The sequence below is a fragment of the Punica granatum genome, chromosome 6, assembly GCF_007655135.1.
Source record: "Punica granatum isolate Tunisia-2019 chromosome 6, ASM765513v2, whole genome shotgun sequence".
Classification (NCBI taxonomy): domain Eukaryota; kingdom Viridiplantae; phylum Streptophyta; class Magnoliopsida; order Myrtales; family Lythraceae; genus Punica; species Punica granatum.
In genome coordinates, this window is record NC_045132.1 from 3,337,207 (window position 1) to 3,360,283 (window position 23,077).

Sequence of the window (23,077 nt, forward strand, 5' to 3'; positions counted from 1 at the left end):
ATAAATAGCTTCAAAATATTATTATAATAATTAACTTGTTATGGGAAAAAACTTAACTTACTTTAATTTTTAACAAAAAAAATTGTTACGATAAATATTTAAAATTATAATTAATAGTTTAAATTTTTTATTATTTTTAATCAAAACACCTTTACTTCTAAATGTAAATAATTATAATAAAATATAATATAAGAATATATAAAAACAAATAGAAGACCAGTACACTGAAAATAAAATCCGTCTACCGAGCCCTAGCTTACATCTCATGGTTGTCATAGAATTTTCCGACTGGATCGCAAAGGTGTTATCGAAGCCGAAACCACCACGACCACGATGACGACGACAATAATAATAATAATAATACTTTAAAAAAAAATAAAAATCAAGAAGTGAGCTGTCTTTCTTCATTCATCGCTTTCGTCTTCTGTTCTGCTGGAAAACGTCAATAATCTCTTCACTGCAAAATCCTCTCTTCCGTGAAGAACCCAAAGAGATGACTGCTCTTCAGAGCTCTTTCGTTACTGGGTCGATCAAAAATCCCCAATTCAGCTTCTCATCTGGTAATTCTTCTACTTCCTTTTTCATACCTCGCTCCATTGGCAATTTGGTTTGTAATTCTACAATTTTCTGCTGGAAATGTATGGAATTCAGATCACACCCACCTTCTCTGTCGCATCTTGAACGCCAAAATAAGATTTCTGCTCAGGGATGATGCAGAGTTTCATTCTTGCTAATTGCTATTATAGCAGGTGTGTTCTTGAATACTGATGATGATGATGTAGCTGCCTGCTATCATGATCGAATGGTCTCTTGAGGAGAATGCGAGAGGCTTTAGTCAAAGCTTTGATGATTTACCATGTAGAGTATGGATTTGAGCATGAATTGGCTCCGCGCAGTTTCCTTGGATGTTCCCGAATTCGAGCCAAACTCAGACTCGGGATCTGTTTGGCTTAACTTGTGCTTGAGAACTCAACCCAAGAATCTCATCATACGCTTAACTTCATTTTGGGTTGCATCTCGTACCTGACTTGGCTGCCTCGGATGTTTTGATGTTTGAAACTACGAAAGCTCAGGATTGGTCGAGCTCGAGATGAAATAACGCAGAAATGGTGTATATTCATAGATTGAGATTATAATTGTGAGGAAAGGAAGTTAATGATATCAGAGAAACTCGGTTGGGTTCATGAGCCACTCAAGATGAGTATGACCAAGCTTGAGCTGCATAAATATAAATTTGAGTAGGCAAGGACTTGACCCTTAGTAGCTTGGCTCACTCGAACACCTAAATAACGCTATGATAAATTTCATGGAAGGCTACAATCTTATATTCCTCATCATATTCCATTAGATACTTCCTCGTCAGAGCTTGTCTACATTCATAAATGAGTTATTTCTTAATTGGCATCTGTACTCTTTCTTCATCATGTCTCCGCAGATGTGATTTTCTCATTAATTTTGCGACTTACACTTCCCTTGTTTTCATGTAGGCTCGGCTCTGAAGTCTATGGAACACATGAGCTGTAGCAGTATTATTCCCAGTAATAGCTTTCTGGGTAAAGTTAAGCTTACAACTTCAGGAAGGTCACTGATCATTCGAGCAAGGTCTGTGTAGTCTTCCACCTCAGATACTTGCTTAGCCTTGTCTATATTAACTACTTCAAGTCAATAATAAAGTATGTTTCATCAAATGCTGTCTCAGTCTTTTGATTAAACCAATAAGAACTGGTAGATTATTTTCAAGCTTATCCTCCAACTGATTAATACACACTATTCACTTCTTTTTTGGTCCTTGGCATTGAGTTTCTACGGGCTTTGTGTTTCTTTGGTTCATAATATTGACTGTTTAGATGATTTCGGGATCCTCTCTCGATTTGTCATTATGTTTATGTAGTGATTGTGTCCAAACTTCATAATCTAAAGGGCCTGCGTTTGGTGCTAGCGCAGTCGGGATGAAGGAAGACCAAGTAGTGCAAGTGTTTTTGTTGGTGGCTTTGTCTTGGGAGGAATTGTCATGGGAGCATTGAGTTGTGCATACGCACCTCAGGTATTGTTGCAATGCTTTGTTTATCAATTCTGAAAAATTGGACCCTGTAGTGAACCAGAAAGGTATTTAGTAGGAGTGCTTCCCGGTTGAATTGCAGTTGGACCATTAACAAACCATGTTGCAATTTTGATCTTATTATCCACTTACGAACTGATATGTATATATATATATATTGGCAAGGAAGTAGTACACATGATGAGTTTGGTATACTAACTCACAGATAAGCAAGGCGCTCACGGGAGCTGACAGAAAAGATCTAATGAGGAAACTACCGAAATTCATATACGATGAGGAGAAAGCTCTAGAGGTATGCCATTTGCTTCATTGTTGATTCTCTTTTTTGTTGGTTCTGTTTAGTGTCCTTGGCCAGCGGATAGTCGTAGCAGAATAGTGGGCACATGAAGGCCATACTGGGGATCGATCCATACAGCCTCTTTCCCACCGGACCTGCTTGTGTAGATAATATGGATGCGTAAGAAGCATCAACGTCTTCGTTAATGCATAATTTCACATACAGTAGTACCAGGGATCTAGCCAACTACCCCTCATCTAAAGGGTGAAGAGAAGTCACCCAACTGGGACAATGAACCTCATTGAATTTTGGGTCATAGACAACATATGCACGACCATCGAATTTAATTTCAAAAATAAACAGAACAAGGCTGCCAATCTCAAACATGGCCATGACCATTTGATCTGTTTACATGGATACCATCACATCTCATCTATGAGGGCGGCACATTGACAAGGCTGGGCCAGGCAGAGACTGGCCTCAGGGAGGCCATAAAGACTTGCCTGGCCTTCATGAGAAAGAGGCTGCTTCATGGCAAAGTCAAGAAGGGCCTCCACGAACACAAATCTCATTTCGCAAGCCTGAGCTCACCGTTAATGCCCCATCCAGCCTCAAGCAGCAATTATTTTAGCTTTGCTGGGCTGAACCTTCTCTTGCCTTTGTATTTGCAAGGCCTTTCCTGCATGACAAGAGCCTTTTCATGGACAAATTCCGAGATTCTTTCTGAAAAACAATTTTGGTTGCGATCAAATTTGTTGACACTGAATGTTTCTTTTTCGTGGTTGACAGAGGACTCGTAGAATACTGGCTGAGAAGATTGAACAGCTGAACTCTGCCATAGATGAAGTCTCCTCTCAGCTTCACGGAGATGACCCTCCGAATGGAACTGCAGTTAATTCAGACGAGATCGAGGCTTCCATTTAGTAAAAAACACCATTTCGAACTCACGGTTGAGTTCGTAGTATGAGATAGGTAGTATCCGGACGTTACTTTTTTCTTTCTTTGAACACGGATGTATCTCAATATGGGATCTTCTAGAAACATAGTATATGAGAATTACGTGCTCAACTTCACATTTCGTCCAAAAATTAGTCTCAGGCGTGGCGTCTATCCCTTGTACCTTTCTTGAACATGAATTTTCTCACCTCCATAGACTGAAACCTTTGTTTTCTGCAAAATTTTCGATCTTCTCTTCCTCGTGAATGTTTTTGCTAACTTATGTCAAAGACATCTGTGTTAGTATGCATTAGGTTCAATTCTGCCTGTGGATAGAGCGCGCATGGTGGGATCATGAAGTCACAATCGACAACGAACGCTATGAAGGACAGTAAGACTATCCGATAACTCAATTGAGATTTCCCTACGGAAAAAATTAAAAAAAAAAAAGGGATTTAGTTTTGGACTGATTTGCTGCTCCTAACATTGACAAGAATAAGAAAGATACCGAACACCATTCAAGGATCGGTACTCGCCTTTGGGACGGATTTTGAGTGCACGACACAAGCTCTTTCTGCTGCACCAAGCGAATGTTGATCACACAGATGATGCAGAATGTTGGATATTTGAATACCGAAATCAAAATCAAAGGGAAATTTGATTTGTGGGATATTAGTGGTCGTCATACAAAGAAATGAGGATCCAATATCCCATGTTAGTTGGATGAATTATTAGGCTACCAGATCTGACAAACTTTCATTATTGATCCATCAAGCTAAATTAATTAGTTTGCCGATTCGGCTGGTAATCATGTGGATTTCAGTAACTATCCATCGATCGCACCTTCTCGATCCAGATAATACCCGGGTCATGAGAGCAGGCAGGCCTCGAAAACCGGTTGTCTAATGGGTCCCTTTTTATATATAATGCTAAACAGCCGATGCATCAGTTCATGTATATCGATAACCCATAAACCCTGACCTCACATCTGTGGTCTGCAACACCACAATAAGTCGGTATGTCCACGAATCATGTTGTTATCAAGTGTGAAAGTGCATATAGAGATGTTGACACATCCACGTTCTTTAAATGAACGGAGATCATCGGTGTCTGGTCTAAAAGAAACGCATGATAGCAATGCACAACTTGCCATTATTGTCGTTCAATAAATATAATTTCTTCCACGGTAAATTTCAATCATCTTGTAAAGCGGTCATTACACGAGCGATCAGAGGGTCGTAATCGATTCAAACAAGCATTTTAATCGAGAATTTTGAGCATTCAAATAATGTAAATGTAAATAATTGTTTGAATATTAATTAAATTGGAATAATTAACAGTTAAATAATTATTTCAGATAATCACGGAAGCTTCCCATTTTTCCATTGGCACGCCCTTCATGACCTCAAGAGACGTTTCCAATGTCCAAGGTTGTGCTAAAGATACCAAATACACACTAGTCATATGTACGACTAATCTCATATTAATATGAGAAAGAGCGCATAGTGACAGTGACACACATCCTCTAAAAATTTCTAAATTTGATTTTAATTAGTAGAATTAGTTATGCTTATTTATTTTGATTTTCATTTTCTTGGACTAAGCATTTGTATCTCCTTTCAATTTGAAAAAAAAAATATATATATATATATAATATTTTCTTTTGTCCACAAAGCACATGTGCGAAATTCATTGCTAGGTTGATTCAGTCCTTATACTAACTTCTATGATTATTTGAATTCCCTTACTTTAATTTTTGGTCGTTTTGGGCTTCCCAATCATGCCACCTTCTGAAATGATTATTTCTTTTAATCATGTGGTGTTCACGCACTCAATTACCAGTGCAACCTGTACTCAAGTTGAGATGGTATATATTTGGTTCGGGTTCTTGGGATTATATGGGCCTTACTAAATGGGAATCAAGTGGCATCATGTCGGCTAACAAAGTTAAGTACTAAATAAACAAATAAGAATGACATTTCGTTAAAAAAAAAAAAAGTTGCGGCAATGGAGGGACCATATTAACCCGTCATCTGAAAGTGTAGGGACCGATAAAAAAGGAAACCGGATAACGTGCAAGAGGTACCGATTTGGATCCCACTTCTGCTGGAAAAGCAATGACCTGATTTTATGTGCGATTTTTGATTGGCCTTGTAGTGTCTAGGTTATGTGGTAAAAAATTGGTCCATATTCTGATTCCTTGAACCAAGCCAGGATTGAAACTAGGTTTCTTTAAATTTCAGTTTCGATTATATATACAAGAAATTAATCCTCCTGGAAGTTGAATCTACGAGAATGGCCCTACATTGAATTGAGAAGGGCCCTTTGATTCGTCGTCATCTTCGAATCATTACAAACAAAAGAAAAGAACATTTCGTGGATAGAAATTTCTCGATTATTTGAGATTCCTCGAAATATGGAAAACATAAAGTTTGTTGTTAAATAAAAAAATTTGGAGAAAATATAATTTTTGTTGTTGTCGGGTACATTATTTCTATATATATATATATATATACATATATATTATTAGATATATTGAATAATATAATAATAGTGGTGCAAAACCCGTGAGAGGATTTGTTTTGACTCATTACAGCCAAGACAATGTCAATTTGGCCCCAATAATTCTATGGGGGTCTCCATTTTGCTTCACATGACAAATCAATTATTGCACGCCCGGAATGAATATTTGTGATTGATTGCTCATACCATGTGGTAGATGTCTCCCATGCATGTAGGCAAATCTTTATTTCCAAAATTTAGAACTATGTTATTTGCATGTCAGATAAACTATAACACAGGGCGTTTCGATAGAGGGAAATAATAAAGAGGAAATGAAAAGATAGGACGCTTCCAAGTTCCAAATGTTTAGGAGAGTTCATGGAGGGAAGGTGGAGGAAAGAAGAGGCAATTCTTGGCGGATTACTTTAAGATTTTCTCCTCCTACTCAATTTCTCTTCAAAATTTGTTTAGTCCAATGTTTCTTCTCTCTTCTTATGAAGGAAACCATGATAACGTCATTTTCTCTTTTTTCAGAGTATAAGAGAGACACATGGATTTAGTATAATTAAATTTTAATAATTAATAAAGACGCACAGATGATCCCACTACGAATATCGAATTTGAAACCTTTTTAGTTACCATGCAAGAGAACGCGTCATTGTATTGCATTCTCTTTAATCATGATAACATGATTTATTATTTATTTGATAGCACACTCCCCCGTATATATTTGAGTCATAGTTAGTCGTCTATTCATGGGTTGTAATTCATTTTCAAGGCCCCCCTAGTCTGGAATTAATTAAAAGCTGAATAAAAAATTCCCAAACAAAACTTTAGAGATCTGAATTGCTTATCTCAGGTGTGCTGGATATGCCCTATTAATACCAGATGAGCTCTGATACCACATGAGAACTGCAAAGAAAATAGATTAATTTCTAGAATACTCTTATTTATAAAATGGGAGTACATCAGATATAAAAGATAATTTCTACTTAGTATAACATATATTACGCGAAATCTTTCGAATCATATCAAATCTCAAATATTCTTATATTCATTGACATTCTCACTATAGTCCAATGATATCTGGACCAAAAGGTTGCAATTGCATGATCAAATGCGAAATCACTCCGAATTAATTCATTTTCACCTGTTACTGTACATTACATTATATAGAGAAAGAACGAGTTTTCTTCTATTAATCAAGAAAATATGATTCTTCTTTTAGATAACAATAGGTACTCTTCTAGAAAATTAATATTTATTCAGACTTCAATGTACAAATTTCCGTAGGTCCATGTAAATATATAACTATCTCGATAATTTCTTAACTACTGTCTCAACTGCGTTTTAAAACTTGTTCAGATCACAAATTAAGAAAAATTATAGAAAGGTGAATTATGAAATATTATTATACGCAATCGTACAGTAACTCTACCTGTCTTGTGATCTAAACGAGCTCTCAAGGTTCTCCATGAAATGGTTTATAAGAAGAGGGCCATTGGCATACATATAGTTTTTGGATTTAAGAGTCTTGCCTAATAGTTGGAAATAGATTATTAGTAATGGAGCATAACATTCAAGGGATACTCTCTCAACATTGAGCTACAAGGGTGATTATATATCTAATACCATTTTTTGGCTGTTAATTCAATATGGCATTACTATATATGTCATAGAAAATGATAAAACTCCATATATAATATATAATTGCTGGGCATTCATCGTTATACGCCATTAGTCCAAAACATTGAAATGTGAGCTTCTCATCCACCGACTTTTTACATACCAAATGCAATAAATTTGTGTAACTTAGGCAAGACTATTATTATTATTATTATATTTAAAAGACTCGAATATATTCATAAATTTCATTTTTTTAAAATTAGAACATTGTTGTATTAAAATTACAATGTCTTATTATTATTACTATAATAATAATAATAATAACAACGGTGAATGCCTTGACAATTATATATTATATATAGATTCTAAAATAATCAACAAATCAACGAGTTTGTTTATAGAATGACATCATTGTAATAAAAACTAAAGACTCCAACATATTCATAAATTTTGACGTTATATGTTATCTTAAGTATAATTTTAAAACTAGTATATCGTACTACTAACATTAAAACATTATTTTAATGAAATTACCCTGTTTTAATATTTTCAAATTTAATTTAAGATATAAACCATATAAAAATTAGTAATACCTTTTTTTTCCACTCATTTATGCCATAAAAGCTTGGAATTTAGGATGATTTAAATGATGAAATGAAGATCAGACCCTACTTAACCCGGCCGGATTGCCCAAGCTGTCATCCATAAACCCCAGCCATTTCCGCCCTGACCTCATGGATCACATTTTATTGGCATAGTTTGTGATTTCTGAGGTCATCCTAACTCTTCAAGATAACGTATGAGATATCAATTGGTCTATAACAAATGATTCACCAAGTGTCAGTGTGGGACGCGTCATAATTTTTTTCCTTATGAATTAAGAAAATGTTGGTATTTTTATTAAGTCATTATAAGATAGAATTATATAAAAATAGAAGAGAAAATTTTTAGATGTGTATCATAATATTTGGAAATCTAATGGATCACCATTAATTCAGTTCGAGCCGGATTAACCTATTAAAAGAGTAAAACTCTCCCATAATGGATTTTATTCATTCATAAGATTCGAACTCGAGATTTTATTTAAATGAAACAAACCCAAAATTATTTGAATCAATTCATATCGGTAATATGAGAGAAAATTTTGCCTCTTGCCCTCATCACAACTAGGGAAGGTATTATTTGTAACCAGAATTTAATTAACTCTCACTAATATATTTCTAGATCTAAATTTCCTACTAGCATAAAAGTTTTCTTTAATTAGCACCCTCAATAAAAAAAAAATCCACATCAGTCAAGAGTCATATATCACCCCCACTTCAAATCTATTGTGGCTATTATCATCTATGAAGAACCTTCCTTATTTACCACAAAAAAAAAAGAGAGAGAGAGAGAGATTATTATCATCTATTTTTATATATAAGCAAATGACACCTCCAAATTATTAATGTACAGCAAAAATAATAAAGAGCTTGCCTTCTAATGTGCCTCAAGAGTCACCGCAAAGCATAATATCCCCGATCCCACTTGAATCAGAACCTTATGGCATATTCTCCTATCACAACATTGAGCCAATCGAGTAGGGCCGATTTTATTTGTTCACGACCTCTCGACAAATATGGCCTTAACTCGACCCTCTACAACGCCAATAATGCCGAAAGAAATCGGGATAAACACAAATCTTTACGGGTGATCAACTTTGTACGTAACTAATTGTCCGCATACATTATAAGAGAAAGAAGCACAAATGAAATCATCCGACATAGACAAACCCCACGACTAGGAATAGGGAAAGTGTATCGATGAACCACGACACCAGTGTCCGCAATCACCTTGATACAAACAGATTTTTGAAAAGGCCTATATGCTCAAGGATTTCCCCCTAGGGTTAAGGCCACAAGAAATCTGGAAATGTGAAATATCCGTCCTTAAATTATCAATATAAATGAGTGTGATAAGTACGTCCTAAAATAATAGTGTCCGCTATCAGCCCGATAAAAATGGGTTCCGAACAGCCTATCTCCATGATGATTTCCACCTTGGATAGGTCACGAGAGGTCGAAATTGTACCGAAATTCGTTTAGAAAAATTAAAAACTAACAGGATGCCCTGTTCTGCACATGGCAATAAAATCAATTTCCCCCTTGACCCTAACACTATAAATAGGCACAGCTTGGATTCCAACAAATTCCAGATATAAGTATATATATCCCAATTTTCGATTTTATTGGGCATTTTCCAGATTTTCCCTTATCCTCTCTCTCCTTGTTCTTCTCCGCCTTCTGCTTCCCTCTCCGTCGCCTGTCGGCTCGCTCGGCCCCGTCCCGGACGTACGACGGCGACGACTCATCTCAGATTCTGACCATTGTACGTATTTATTTAATTTAATTTGTTATTTATTTGTCCGTTTGTTTGTCTTTCCTGTGTAATTTCCCCGCACTCATTGTTTTTATATTTCTTACATTTTTTCGATTTTTCTTGCATTATCACCCCTAATTTCGTGGAATTAAGAATTGTGGATCCGACTTGTTTCATAGATTGTGTTCTATTTTGCCGCTTCATTATAATTTACGACATCAATGCCCGTTTGTTTTCAGATCCATCATCGCGTCGTCGTGCAATTAAGGAAAAAAAATGAAATTACATGTTTCGTTCGTAATCGTTGGTTATGCTCTATAATACGCGGAATACTTCGCTAGCCGAATTGGACCACGAGGTGTTGAGAGTTGGAACATTTCAATTCAAATCAGAGATGCGGGGTGGCTTGAATAATTTAAGTAACATGATTGACTACGATTTCTCTAAATTATTCCATGTCAGCTTTGTCCCTTCCATTTGACAAGTTGAACAGTGATGTCTTTTGGCCGTTTCCCAATTAAGTTCATTCATGTGGGGTTTTCTTTGTTTTTTGTTTGTCTTCTTGTGTGTTCCTTTTGCTCTTATTTTATCAATGTCATGATGCAATGGAATGGGAATGTTGCCTTGCGTTTCAAAGTTTTGCTCATTTTACGTAGCCTAGTTGGCCATTTTTCCGAACGAATAGCTGGGGTTAGATGGTAAGAACAATTTGATTCTTTTCTCGAGATATTGCATCCAAAATTGATTTGGAGTCCGTGAGGTTTGGTAGGCCCGCATAGATACTTTGATTGACACCGACTCATAGGAAGATAAGTTAGATTTTAACACTAAAAAGAGCTGACTATTACGCCCGTTAAGAAGTTGATTCGGACAATAAGAGAATTTGCTCATAGTCTTAATATTTAAATTTTATCAGGAAGTCGTAGGAATTAATAATGTTCCGTGCTCCACTTAGATGTCTTGCTTGGAGCCTTGAGCGGCTTCGGGAAAAGATTAGATTGGAATTTAGCATCATGAACCTAGGGTTCAAATATTTAACAAGGCATGAGTTCTCTTGTGGATCGATGTGGCAAATGGACAGATTTTTATCTTTATCTTGACACGTAGGTCACCTTTCCAAATTGAAGTCTCCCTCTGTGGATAAATAAGTGTAAAATCCTAAAAAAAGTAAGTGAAATCATTAGCTTGAATCATATTGGTAGGGTAGTAATTTTTTATTCATTTTGGTTTTCCCGTCAAATTGGAAGCTAACTTCACATCAATATCATAAAGAAATTCAAAAAGCCTAAAATTATTATATAAAATGGGGGAAGATGGCGGGCCCTCCTCTCCCAATTTTTAATAATCTCGAAACGTAATTTCGAAATTACAAAAAATGCCCGTCCTAAATTCATATTATAACAATTTTCAACTCAATTTAACTCAACTTCACTTATTTTCAATTCAACATCACAATCATTACTTTTTTTATTTTTAAAATATTTTTAACCATTCAATTCAATTTTTAATATTAAATTTTCTTAACTATTCATTACTTTTTCACAATTCAACAATACAATCATTACTTAATCATTATTTTCTCTCAATTATTTATTACTTTTTTACACTTTTTCTCATAATTCAACAATACAATCATTACAAACCAATTAAAATCAAAACTCAATTCAACTCAACTCTCAATCCCAACACACATCTTTAAAAAAAAAAAATAGTTCATACTGAATTTCATAAAGACAAGTAAGAACAGTTCGGTGATGGGATGGGACCAAACTTTTGTTAGCGAATGTAGCGCTATCGATCTAATCGAATGCATAACCCACCTTCAACGATAATTGAACTTAAATTAAATGGTCAAAACTGATTTGACCAATAATTATTCCATTGATCTCTCCGTTTTTTTTATTATTTCTTGCGCAGTTGGCAATTTAGAATAGAATTAATTTCATGATAGGCCACAATCGTCTACGTACTTGATCGGGTTTTAAAATAAATTTTCCAATTGTTCCAGCTGATATGATGTCATCAATTATTTAAACATATCATGGAGATGCATGATGATGTTTGATTTAGATTTAGCGGTCCCTATTATCTCGTGAAGCGCATGCATGAGATTGCAATCTTATTCAATATCAGATCTATATAACCATGTGAAAAATATTATCCGACCGCTATATAACCATGTGAAAAATGTAAGCAGATAAATTGTTGCATAGGTTAGATCCGAGAAAGCATACTTGCCTGCATCGATCATTAGCCTCGATCGATAATGGTTATTACTCGAATGGAACATCAACTTACAGTGTTCGATGTTCTATAAGGGTGTGTTTAGGAGTTGGATTTAGAGACAGAAGATTTGGAGGGAGAGGGTTTTCCTTGTTTGGAAGATTTATTTGAGAGAGAGGGGAGGGAGAATGAGGGATTTGGAAGAAAATATCCTCCTTCCATTTTCCTCTATTGTTAAAAATCTCGTAATCCTCTAAATTAGAGAAATTTGAAGGAACTCATGTATTTTCTATTCTCACATCTACACAACTTTCTTTATAATAAACTTTTATGATATTTTTCTTAAAATTTTTATAATTTTATTTTATCTTTTAATTTATCTCCTCTCACTTTTCTTACTAATTACTCTCAAACAATGAAATTATTTCCCTCTCTCCTTCCTTTCCGCTTCTCCCCTCTCCTATCCTCTCCTGCCCTCTCATCTCCCTGCAAAACTCCCAAACAGAGGGTAAGGGATCTACAGCAATCAGGGACTGTTGTAAAACATGGGCATTGATGGCATGGACTCCCAAGTAGGACACACAACGTGAAATCTAAGGCTGAAAGCCCATGTGGGGCCTCTTGGAGAAGGAACGATTGAGTGAGTTAAGAGCAGACCATCGACCCCTCCCACGGCCCCACACGGGACCCACCGCGTTGTCGTGATGCACCCACTTCTCTTTATATGATTTTTTCGGATATATCACGTGTCATGTATCACAAATCAATTGGTCTTAATTAAACGCATTAGCACAGATGATTACAAATTTATAATATGTTGTTGTTTAAGAAAAAGATTTTGTTGTGTCTCATTACATATAATGACTTTGTGATATGCCTGTTACATACAAGACTTTTTCAAGGATCAAATCGGTGACAATTGGACACGTGTGTGTACGTGGTTGCCCTAACAAGTAGTCGTTCCCCACTTATGGGTACTTGTCAGTTGTCTTCACCCTCATGGTTGATGAAATTATATTTTTTCCAGCCAAAAAAAGATAAATCTGTTTTCTTTTTTCTTCCTTGCAAAATATGTCTTCATTCTTCGAACCTTTTCCTATAACCGTGTTCGGCGAATTGAGCTGCAGAAATATTATTAGAACTATTTTGTCATCAGAATACTGTCAACATTCGTATGAAATTGATTACAGTTAATGTTATCATAACACCACTTGTTAGAAAAACAAAATATTTTTTATATTTCAAAGTGCATCGACAATGAGCATTGATGGCCTACCAAAAATTTCACTATACATGATGAGTTTTTGTGTCTAATATGTTCACTTTTTTTTTACTAAGCATCTCAAAAGTAGGTATTATTTACTTTCTGAGTGTAATTAATATCTTTGAATTTCAATATTGATGGATGAATTTGAATGGCTTGTCTTTGCTGACATGACATAGCATGCCCATTGATGAACGATGTTATCGGATTGTATGTGCCACTGCATCCTTCCGGCCTCGTTAGAACTTGCTCCATCTTATCGACTGATTAAGTCATGTGTCAGTGACCCGTACCGCCGTTACATTCCATACTTTTTTTTCCACAAAGTATAAAATGATGGGCTCTAATTGGTGAGTCCATCCATCCCTAACGTGGGAAACCAAACAAAGGTGGCGGGTAGGGTACCTTCATGGTTCTTTCCTTCCAAGTAATTATTTTATGACCGTTACTACTATGTACTGTCTCCATATATGTCTTTTGCTAATTAATGGGCTCTTATTCACAATCCAACATTATTTATGCTCTGTTCCTTAACCTCAAGCACTTTCTTCCCCGCCTTGTCATGTCTCGTGCTCTTCTTCTTCTTCTTCAACCAGGATCGTCCTTCTCCTCCATTAGAAGCATCCATTAAAAGGGCTCTTTCAGATCCTCACTTGTCATCAGCTGAGGAATAAACGGAATCAAGAAGAAGAAGAGGAGGAAGTAGGAGAAGAAAAGAGGGAAAATGGGGTTCTGGACTCTGTTCGAGGTGGCGTCCATGCCGATCCTTGAGGTCCTGCTGATAAGCGTGCTGGGAGCTTTCATGGCCACTGGTTACTGCAACCTTCTCAACGCTGATGCCCGGAAATCCTTGAACAAGGTAATCCCCATATTTCATCGATTCACGTATGAAATTAAGAAGCCGGTTGTCGAAATATGATATAAGTTTGGGAATGTTTCTCTCTGTCGAAGTTTCTCCTACTCCTTTCTATTGTAGGGATTGCTAATGTAGAATCTTTAAAACTGGACGCAGATAGTGTTTGTCGTGTTCACTCCGTCGTTGATGTTTGCAAGCCTCGCAAAAACGGTTACTCTTCAAGACATCATCTCATGGTGCGTATTGCATTCGCAGACTTTCCGGTTTTCTCCAGGTTTTCCCGACTGATCTTATTCTCTGAAGCACGGTTCTTGATCTTGTTTAGTTTTTTCCTGTGTTTTTGCAAACACCATATATGTCAGGTGGTTTATGCCCATAAACATCGGGATCACATTCTTGGTCGGGGGGATTCTCGGGTGGATAGTTGCAAAGCTGCTGAAACCAAAGCCATACCTCGAGGGCCTTGTGATAGCTACTTGTTCTGCAGGTAAGACTTTCTCGGATTTCTTTTTGCCCCTCGAAAACCCAACCATTCAATGTTCTTACAAAATTTGATCGGGCTTGATTTCTTTGCTGTTTGCAGGGAATTTGGGGAACCTTATGCTGATAATTGTTCCAGCAATCTGCAAAGAAAAGGGGAGTCCCTTTGGGAACAAAGAAGTTTGCAGCACTGTCGGGCTCTCCTATGCCTCCTTCTCCATGGCGGTATAATAATATCTCTCACATTCGGTTCACAAAAAACCCGACAAATGAAAACGAATCACCGCATTTTATCGTTGACGGACTTTGTTGAACTAACCTTTTCTTTTCCGGGTGTGATTTGAACAGCTTGGAGGGTTCTACATATGGACCTATACGTACCATTTGATCCGGACTTCATCCTTGAAATACCAAGCACTCAAAGCATCCGATGAGAATGAGGAGGTCCCCAAATCGCCTAACCTTGACTACAATGCAAACGGGCAGACTCGCCTCCTGGAAGGGGGAGATCAAGGTATAGCCGTAAGTGTTGAGTCATCAAAGACTCTCGACGAAGTCGAAGACCAACCTGTAAGTCTCGGACATGAAACTACAGATAAGTTTCAGCATTATTGATCAAATGAGTTCAAGTGACCACTTGCCTGGTAATTCTGCGCAGATTGTTTCCAAGCAACCAGGGAGCAGTAAAGAAAAGGATGTCGCTTCTTGGACTAAGCTGAAGGAATTTCTTCACAAGATTCTCGAGGAGCTATTGGCTCCCCCAACTATCGCTGCAGTAATTAAACCATTCCCAACACTTTAATCACATAGAACAATAGGCCTTAATCGGTTTTCCATTCGTTTACTTTCTGAGAGAAAAGAAAATCATGTTTAAGAGAATGCGTTTCTGACTTATCAGATCCTGGGATTCATTTTCGGGGCAGTAACATGGCTGAGGAACCTCATAATCGGGGACTCTGCCCCATTGCGGGTAATACAAGACTCGGTCAAGTTGCTCGGGTATGCAGAACTTTAATCTTTTATTCACACAATCTGTTCTTTTCGATTCAGTATGCTAATGATACTTGGTAATATGCAGTGATGGAACGATTCCTTGTATCACTCTCATTCTCGGAGGCAATCTCACTCAGGGTAAGAAACGGATTTTGACTTCTTGATTTCAGAAGTATTAGGAATGCTACCAGCAAACAGAAATCCCTTACTTTTCGACCTTTCTGACCTTTCCAACCAGGTCTAAAGACCTCAAAGATTAAGCCATGGGTCACTGTCGGAGTCATCTGCGTCCGTTACTTTATACAGCCCCTGATCGGGATTGGGATCGTTAAGGCAGCAGCCAGCCTTGGGTTCCTCCCATCTAATAAGTTGTTCCACTACGTGTTGATGGTCCAGTACACAGTGCCACCGGCTATGAATATCGGTAAGTTGTACTTCGCAAACAAACATAGCATGTGCAGCTAGTTCACGAGCTTTCGTTCTTTCCGGGAAAAACGATCCCTTAGCCTGAGAAATCTTTGGAAAAAAACAAATGCAGGTACAATGACACAACTATTTGATGTGGGGCAAGAGGAGTGTTCTGTTCTGTTCTTCTGGACATATTTGGTTGCTGGCATAGCTCTCACCGTCTGGTCAACTGTCTACATGTGGATTCTGTCTTGACCAACAACTCAAAAAAATTTGCCACATTTTTCACCTCAGTTGAGATCTTCTGAGAAAGGATCGAGTGAGAGTGACGCTCGTTAAATTAGGTTTCCGAAGCTAAAGTACAAGCAAATGAGATAAAAGAGGACTTATATATAGCCCGCCGGGCAAGATCATCTCGGCCGTATTTTTTATTCCATACTCGATTGTTATATCGATTGCCTTCTCAATATTCTTTTGGCTGCCAGGGTTTAGATTAAGATGATTTGTCTTCAAGGGTCTGAGTTGTAAGTACTTAATTATTTTGGGTATTCTCAAGTGAAAAAAGATGATGGGTAATTTTTCTTTTTTACCCCTTTTTATGATTCTATAGGAGAAAATAGCATTTGCTTGTAATAGTTTCTGTCACTATTCTTAGCTGTTGTTAAAATTATATCTTTAATGTAATATGAAGTCCTTTTGCTGTGAAAATTCTATACGCGATCTATTTTCGGTTTTTTCTATTTTTTTTTCAGTTATATTTGGTTCTATTTTTTTACATGAACCAAAAACAAATTAGAATAATTCCAAACCATAACTGAATCAAACCAAATTTTTTAGGATACTTCAGGCCATAAATTCGATTACTTTCGGGTTAGATTTACTGGTTTATCTAATTTTCCTTTCGGAAAATGCATCCAGAAAATTTGTTATCGCAGCCATCGATTTTACTTGCTCACATAATCAAAAAAATGAATCGCAGAAAAAGTGATAATAGTGAAGAATCTTAAATAAATTAAGTATTTTCGTAGTACATTAAAATTTATACAGTATAAAATGAATTTTATATGTTATATACATTTGTAGCTCTAAAATCCATATTAACAAATATTATTAAATTTAATTTCTTATATTATAAATAAATGAAATTTTTTATTGTAAATTTTTATTTATAGAGTCCGTGCAAAGCATTAGGCTAAAAACCTAGTTTATAGATAAAAAAAATTAATGAATGAAAATTCGTAATTTTTCTTGTCAGTTATCCTATAAAAATTATGTATACAAATATAATTACATATAAATATTTTGGTTTAGTTTGTTTTTTTTGGGTTTTCAATCTTGAACTAAATCTAAACCGCAAGCGAAATTTTTTTTCATTTTTTTAAGGGCAAAAGCAAATAATTTAGGAAAACCTAAACTAGTACAAAACCAAATTCTCGATTTTTTAAGGCTCGTTTAATATTTTCACATTTAATGGTTTTCTGGTTATCTAAATTTTTTTACAGCAGCCCTACAGTGAAACTCTTCCTAACTGTACCTTCACAAGCAAATCTTACATAAAGGAAGAAATTCCCTGAACTTCCAGCAGACTGGGCCCTAGAGTTGCAATGATATTGTCCCTCGTTACAATGGTTTACGAATTATAATGAAAAAATGGTTCTAAAAGGAAAGACCAGGTTTTCTCGCCAGCTTCGTTGTGCGTAATCCGGCAATCAAAAATCTCGTTCTTGCTTGCACTTCCTCCTCATCTACTTCCTTTGATCACGAGCTTCTTGTATGTGTGTGATGACAGAATCTCAGGAAAAATCGCTCAGGTCAAGTTTGATACAGCGCAAAGGAAAAGAAATGGAATGAAATGAAATCGCTACCGATCAAACATGTGGTGTCGTACCTCTATTTTACCTCACGAAATTGGAGGTCATCGGTATGCTTACAAGAGTGCATTTACATAGATATGCTTAGAAGAGCACATTTACACAGATACGGTCCGAAGGCTAAGACTTGCACTAAATGGCCTAGATTATAGCTCTCCGTGGAATGCCTTTACAAATTACACAGTTGAAGAAGATCCGCACCTGTGGTGATCTTGACTAAATATCTTATCAAATCTATGAAGATAATTATCAGAGTAAAAGTCCAGAGCATCGAGCGATCTCACCTAAGCTCTGTCCGGAGCTCCGAGGCTTTGGTTCGAGGAGTACTCGATATGACTCCCTCTCGAATCGTTCACTGATTCAGCTCCTCCCATGCTTCTATTGGAAGCTTTCTCCAGCTGCCTCCTCTTGGAGCGCTTTCTCACTTCTTCTTCCTTCTCATCCACAAATGTGAGAAAAGTCTGTAGCCGCTTGGACCGGGAGCTCGACCCGGAGGAAGAGTCAAGCTCCTCAGGACAGTGCCGGCTGAACTGGTAGAGCATCTGCCCCAAGTATATGAGGAGAGCGAGCAGGCAAGCTAATCCGCACACGAGGAAGAGACCCCGGAAGCTCTTGAGCTGCAACCGGTCCACCTGGAGTTTCGATCCCTGTGACGTGCAGGCGATGCTTTTGAGCCATTTGTCATGAATCCTCTGGAGATCTCCATTCTCAGAGAGCTTCAAGATGGCTGTGGACATGTCAACAGCCAGTGGCGAGTCTCGTGGAAAGGCCTGAAGATTCAGATATGGAAACAGTTATCAATATCCCATTCAGGCAAAAGATAATCTCCATTTATCTGGGATATGAAAAGGATATCCAAATTCCACAGTATGAATGATTTTCAGGAAACGCAGGTTTTCAAAAAAGCAGCACTCACGAAGCCCCATCCGTTTTTGGTGAACTCTTGCCCGACAATGCTGAACTCACACCGAGTTGAGAGGAAGAGCTCGATGTAAGGACGTTCGTCGACCACAGCGGCGACCCCACCCCCCCGTGGCCCAGCCTTGAGGGCCTTCACATAATCCTCAGGCATGACAAGAGGAACAAGCCTTGATTCATGAACCCCAAGCTCTTTGATCAAGTAGGTCCGGGCAAACGAGCCCTCCTGGTACCCAATTGGGTCGTCACTTTGTACCAGGTCCTCAATGCCTTTGATGGGAGACGAGAGTTGTTGGACTGTGAGGATCGAGGTAAGACTCGCAGTATAGCTCGAGTTGATGATGAGGACCACGAATAGCCACACTATCAGCACAACACGTCCAAGGGCGCTCACGGTGTTTTCCCCTATCAAGGAGACAGCCAGACATTAAAACCAAGTAAAGCTCGTGGAATTGAGAGAGAAAGAGTGAGAGTCGAGGGATTCATCTTACTATGTGCGAAAAACCAAGTCGAAAAGCTAAACCTGCACAACATAAACATGACAGGATTAATGAATTACACAAAATCAGAACCTGAATACAAACTCCATCTTATCAGTGTTCGAACCGATCCTTTGTGAAGGTTCATTCAGACGGAACTGAACAAAATAACAACTTTAAGTAGGAACAATTATTGCACATTAACTTTGGTGTCTGTGTTGCAGAAGATACTAATATCTACTTTGTGGAAGCAGGAATAAATGGAAAACATGACCAAGTCAGAGACTTGAAATATCTTATTCTGATGAGCACGTTAACCAGTTTTTCCCAGTGAAATGGGGTATCCTTAAACTAACTCACCAGAGGATTGTGATGAATTGTCTCCTAGGGGGGCCCCGAAATTCGTCGTTCATCCTATGTTCCAAAATCCAGACAACTGTTCCCACTATGAGGAAGAAGAGGGCTGTCACGATCCACATTTCCCTCGTAAAGGGCCTCAGGAAGGCCCACGCACTGGTGTTCTGTTGCCTTACTGGGGCCACCACGACGAGGCCCGACTCAATATAGGGCTGCGTGAAATCAGCCATCTTTGTTCGTTCCATAGTAATTGCTAGATCACCCACCACAGCATCAAAATACTGCACGAATGAAAAGTGGAAGTATTTGAGAAACGGTTCTGGTTTCACTTTGCTTGGAAAACAACGGAGAATAAGATGCAAAGTATCAGATCTCACTCAAAGAGCTTTGAAAGCATGAATTGCTGTCTTTTCTGTTTTCTGGAAAATGGAAAATTTTAATAGGAGTTGCATTTAAAAACATTGGAAAACAGAAAGCTCAAACCTTCGTTAGTTGGAAGCTACAGAAACCCAAAATATTTTTCGGGAAATTTCTCCACACACGTTTCAAAACAAGAGCACAGCAAACCACTTTTTTTGGAGTTTCCTAGAATGTTTTTCAAGCAAATGGTTCAAGAGCAAATGGTGTTGAATTGTACTAATATTGCTAAGGTTTCCTTGAATACTCACATCAGTTGTAATTAGCTCCACAAGCTTGGTGGAGCTAGGGTTATGCTTCCCATCCCCGTAGGGGATCAAATTATAAGGCACAGCATATGGCAAAAGGTTAACAGCTGAGATGAACACGTCAATGCAATACCCTGTGAACTGATCAGAGCCTCCTTCTGATGGTGACACGAACTCTCGGTAACTGACTCGTCTTGGCACGCCAATCCTCAGATGCCTCCCATTGTTAGGGAAGACCCAACCCCGGGGCTTTTGTGTTGTCTCTCCGGGCCAAACCACCGGAAACAGCTGCTGGGCTGAGCTTGACCTGTTGGGTGGGCTCATATACAGTGTCTCCGGGGCAACAATCGAAAGTCCTGAGTAATTTGACCAATACCCAATTCTCCTAAATCCTGACTGCATAACATTGATGATATCACATGCCGGGTGGATGAGGTTCCGATCAGGAGTGAAGCGGACCTGACCTGACACACCAATCATATCCACCCTGAGAATGCTATTGAGTAACAAATCTCCGCCATCGAAAATGCTCATTGCATCAAGATGCAAACTTCCCCCCTTTAGATTGCTCAGCCTTGAATCATTTGAGAACGAGATGACCCCTCCCCGATCAAAAAATCTATCAATCGCACGAGCAAGGATCCAAACAGTGTCATAAGAATACAGCCCGTAAGTGCTCAAACCAAAGGTCCCATTACCCGACATTTGAGTCAAATTTCTCCACCGAGAGTAAAACTTCTTCTTTATGTCTGAATCGGGCGTGTGTAATTTCAGAGTGAGGACCCCCTGGAGGTAGTCCACGGAATCCTGCGGATGCGGGGGATCCGTATCCAAAATCGTCGAGAGCCAGTTCGTGGCAATCCAAACATACCCATTCCCCATCATACCAAGGTACTGAGCAACTTTAAGGATTCCGAGCCCCGTACTAGTATAACTATGGAGGACAATAATACGGGACTCATCTAGAGCAACCTTGACCAATGCATCAGTTATCTCATCCTGGGTTGCTTCAAGCCTCAGTGGTGCCTTAAAGGAGATTTTGCACCTTCTCTCTGCGAGCTTGTCCCCTAAGGCCGCAATCCCATTCCTGCCATGGTCATCATCAACGTAAATTGCTATCACTTCCCTCCACCCATAATAGTTGATCATTTCTGCAATCGCAGTCATCTGGAAGAGGTCATTCTGGGATGTCCTTACGAAGAATGGGAACTGAAGTGGGGAAAGCGTGGGATCTGTAGCCGAGAATGACAGCAGGGGGACTTTGAGCTCGTTTGCTATGTGGGAGATCACGTGAGCTGTGACGGAGGTCTGAGGCCCGATGATAGCCACAGTGTCGCTCTCCATGAACTGCAGTGCTGCAGAGCAGAAGAAAAGCATGAACTTGTCAAACAAAGGCCGTTGTAAATCTGCTTATTATCTGACGATCCCTCCTAGCACGAGAACCAGGCAATAAGACTCGAATCCCGTTAGGAAAGACTGCTGACTGCAGTCATCAGCAGCTCTCCTTTAAACAGATAGGAAAAGATTTTATTTCAAGGACTTACCTTCGACTATACCCAGGAAACCGCTGTAGTTTGTGTCCTGCATCGTGACTTTCAGCTTAGTTCCATTGAGAACTGTCGGGTCAGAGTTGACGTCATTGACCGCAGCTTCTATGGCAACTTTGGCGACCTTGCCTATCATCGTACCGAAAGAGAAGACAGCCCCAACGTTCACAACATCGGGTCTCGTAGACACAATCGTTCCAGCTCCATATGAGCGTCGCACCTCCTGTAAAGTTGCCAACACCAGGAGTAGAAGGCACAAGTGCGTCTTCATGGCGGGTCGAATCACTGAATCACCGAGGCCCGGATATTGTTCTCCTCATCTGAATTGCCCGCTGCGGCTAGCAACCTGGTCTAGGAAAACAGTATAACCCACAAACAACAATAATCGTACCGGGAAACAAGCAAAAAGCCGAACCAAGCGAAGTCTTGACTCCCGTTCAACTCCTCCACAAACGAAAGGAATCAGCTCAAAATTCCCCAGCAACAATAAGATTGGTTTAGGGGCAAAACCCAACAGTTATCAAGAAAGGACAACTCAAATTGGCAATCCCAGCTTGACATCGGGAAAGCTAACAGCCCCAGCATCAAGAACGGCAAAGAAACTCAATGACCCAGAGAGTGAAGATGACTCACTGAGTTGCAAGGCCCGAGTGGCTGCAGCAGCGGCCATTTCTCCTCCCAGCGGCCCAATCAGGCCCTGTATTTCAAACCCTCTTGATTTGGAGGGAAAATGGAACGAACTTTGATGAGCTCAAAGAGTTCAGCAATCTCTTCTACTCATTTGTGGCTGAGACAGAGAAGGGAAGAAGGGCCATTAAAACAATCTTAGTGTGACAGAGAATTCCTTTCCACCTTTTTGCTGTGTGAGTGAGACTGAGATAAGCTTCCATTAAAGCTTATTAAATGTTGAGCATCGGAAACAGCGACAGAGAGAGAGAGAGAGAGGGGATTGGTCCACGAGCACTGGTGGAGGGTGAACAAGGACCGACATGGAAGATGCTACCAAGAGAAAACATCCAGGGTGGATCCAAAGTGGAGAAATTTGGTGGGGCGTGGTGGTCCTCATTATTTTCTTCCAGATATTATAAACAAAATAATATAAATTAATTATTTAATTATTTCCACTACTTTCACATGGTTCATAATTTTGTTACTGTAACTCTTCCTTACGGTCAAACAGAAAGGATGAACTGCCCGCTTCCCATGCTCTGCACTTTCTTTCGTCTTTGACACGGCTGAAACTAATCTCGTTTAGGTG

At 38.6% G+C, this 23,077-nt stretch overlaps 3 protein-coding genes across 6 annotated transcripts; 2 read left to right on the plus strand and 1 right to left on the minus strand.

Annotated features, from left to right (window-relative positions):
- The first annotated feature begins 326 nt into the window (after nt 1-326).
- On the plus strand, nt 327-3,514 carry LOC116212472. The gene is made up of 5 exons (XM_031547104.1): nt 327-560; nt 1,488-1,602; nt 1,945-2,044; nt 2,265-2,351; nt 3,126-3,514. The coding sequence occupies exons 1-5, from the start codon at nt 494-496 to the stop codon at nt 3,258-3,260; spliced, it is 504 nt and encodes a 167-aa protein (XP_031402964.1). The 5' UTR covers nt 327-493; the 3' UTR covers nt 3,261-3,514.
- A 6,108-nt stretch (nt 3,515-9,622) lies between these two features.
- On the plus strand, nt 9,623-16,720 carry LOC116211857 (protein PIN-LIKES 7-like). Of its 2 annotated transcripts, XM_031546381.1 has the most exons (11): nt 9,623-9,767; nt 13,842-14,104; nt 14,258-14,337; nt 14,464-14,588; nt 14,685-14,806; nt 14,930-15,151; nt 15,240-15,356; nt 15,480-15,580; nt 15,660-15,712; nt 15,813-15,998; nt 16,113-16,720. In XM_031546381.1, exons 2-11 carry the CDS (start codon nt 13,970-13,972, stop codon nt 16,235-16,237), a joined length of 1,266 nt encoding a protein of 421 aa, XP_031402241.1. In that variant the 5' UTR covers nt 9,623-9,767; nt 13,842-13,969; the 3' UTR covers nt 16,238-16,720. The 2 variants fall into 2 exon arrangements, with proteins under 2 accessions (XP_031402241.1, XP_031402240.1); XM_031546380.1 differs by lacking the exon at nt 9,623-9,767 and having other exon boundaries at nt 13,749-14,104.
- A 1,110-nt stretch (nt 16,721-17,830) lies between these two features.
- On the minus strand, nt 17,831-22,782 carry LOC116211104 (glutamate receptor 3.6). Of its 3 annotated transcripts, none has more exons than XM_031545329.1 (7): nt 22,453-22,782; nt 21,817-22,165; nt 20,276-21,627; nt 19,611-19,888; nt 19,263-19,294; nt 18,770-19,176; nt 17,831-18,623 (listed from the first exon to the last, which is right to left on the minus strand). In XM_031545329.1, the coding sequence occupies exons 2-7, from the start codon at nt 22,088-22,090 to the stop codon at nt 18,138-18,140; spliced, it is 2,829 nt and encodes a 942-aa protein (XP_031401189.1). In that variant the 5' UTR covers nt 22,091-22,165; nt 22,453-22,782; the 3' UTR covers nt 17,831-18,137. The 3 variants fall into 3 exon arrangements, with proteins under 3 accessions (XP_031401189.1, XP_031401187.1, XP_031401188.1); XM_031545327.1 differs by having other exon boundaries at nt 21,817-22,170; XM_031545328.1 differs by having other exon boundaries at nt 21,817-22,782.
- Nucleotides 22,783-23,077: the final 295 nt, after the last annotated feature.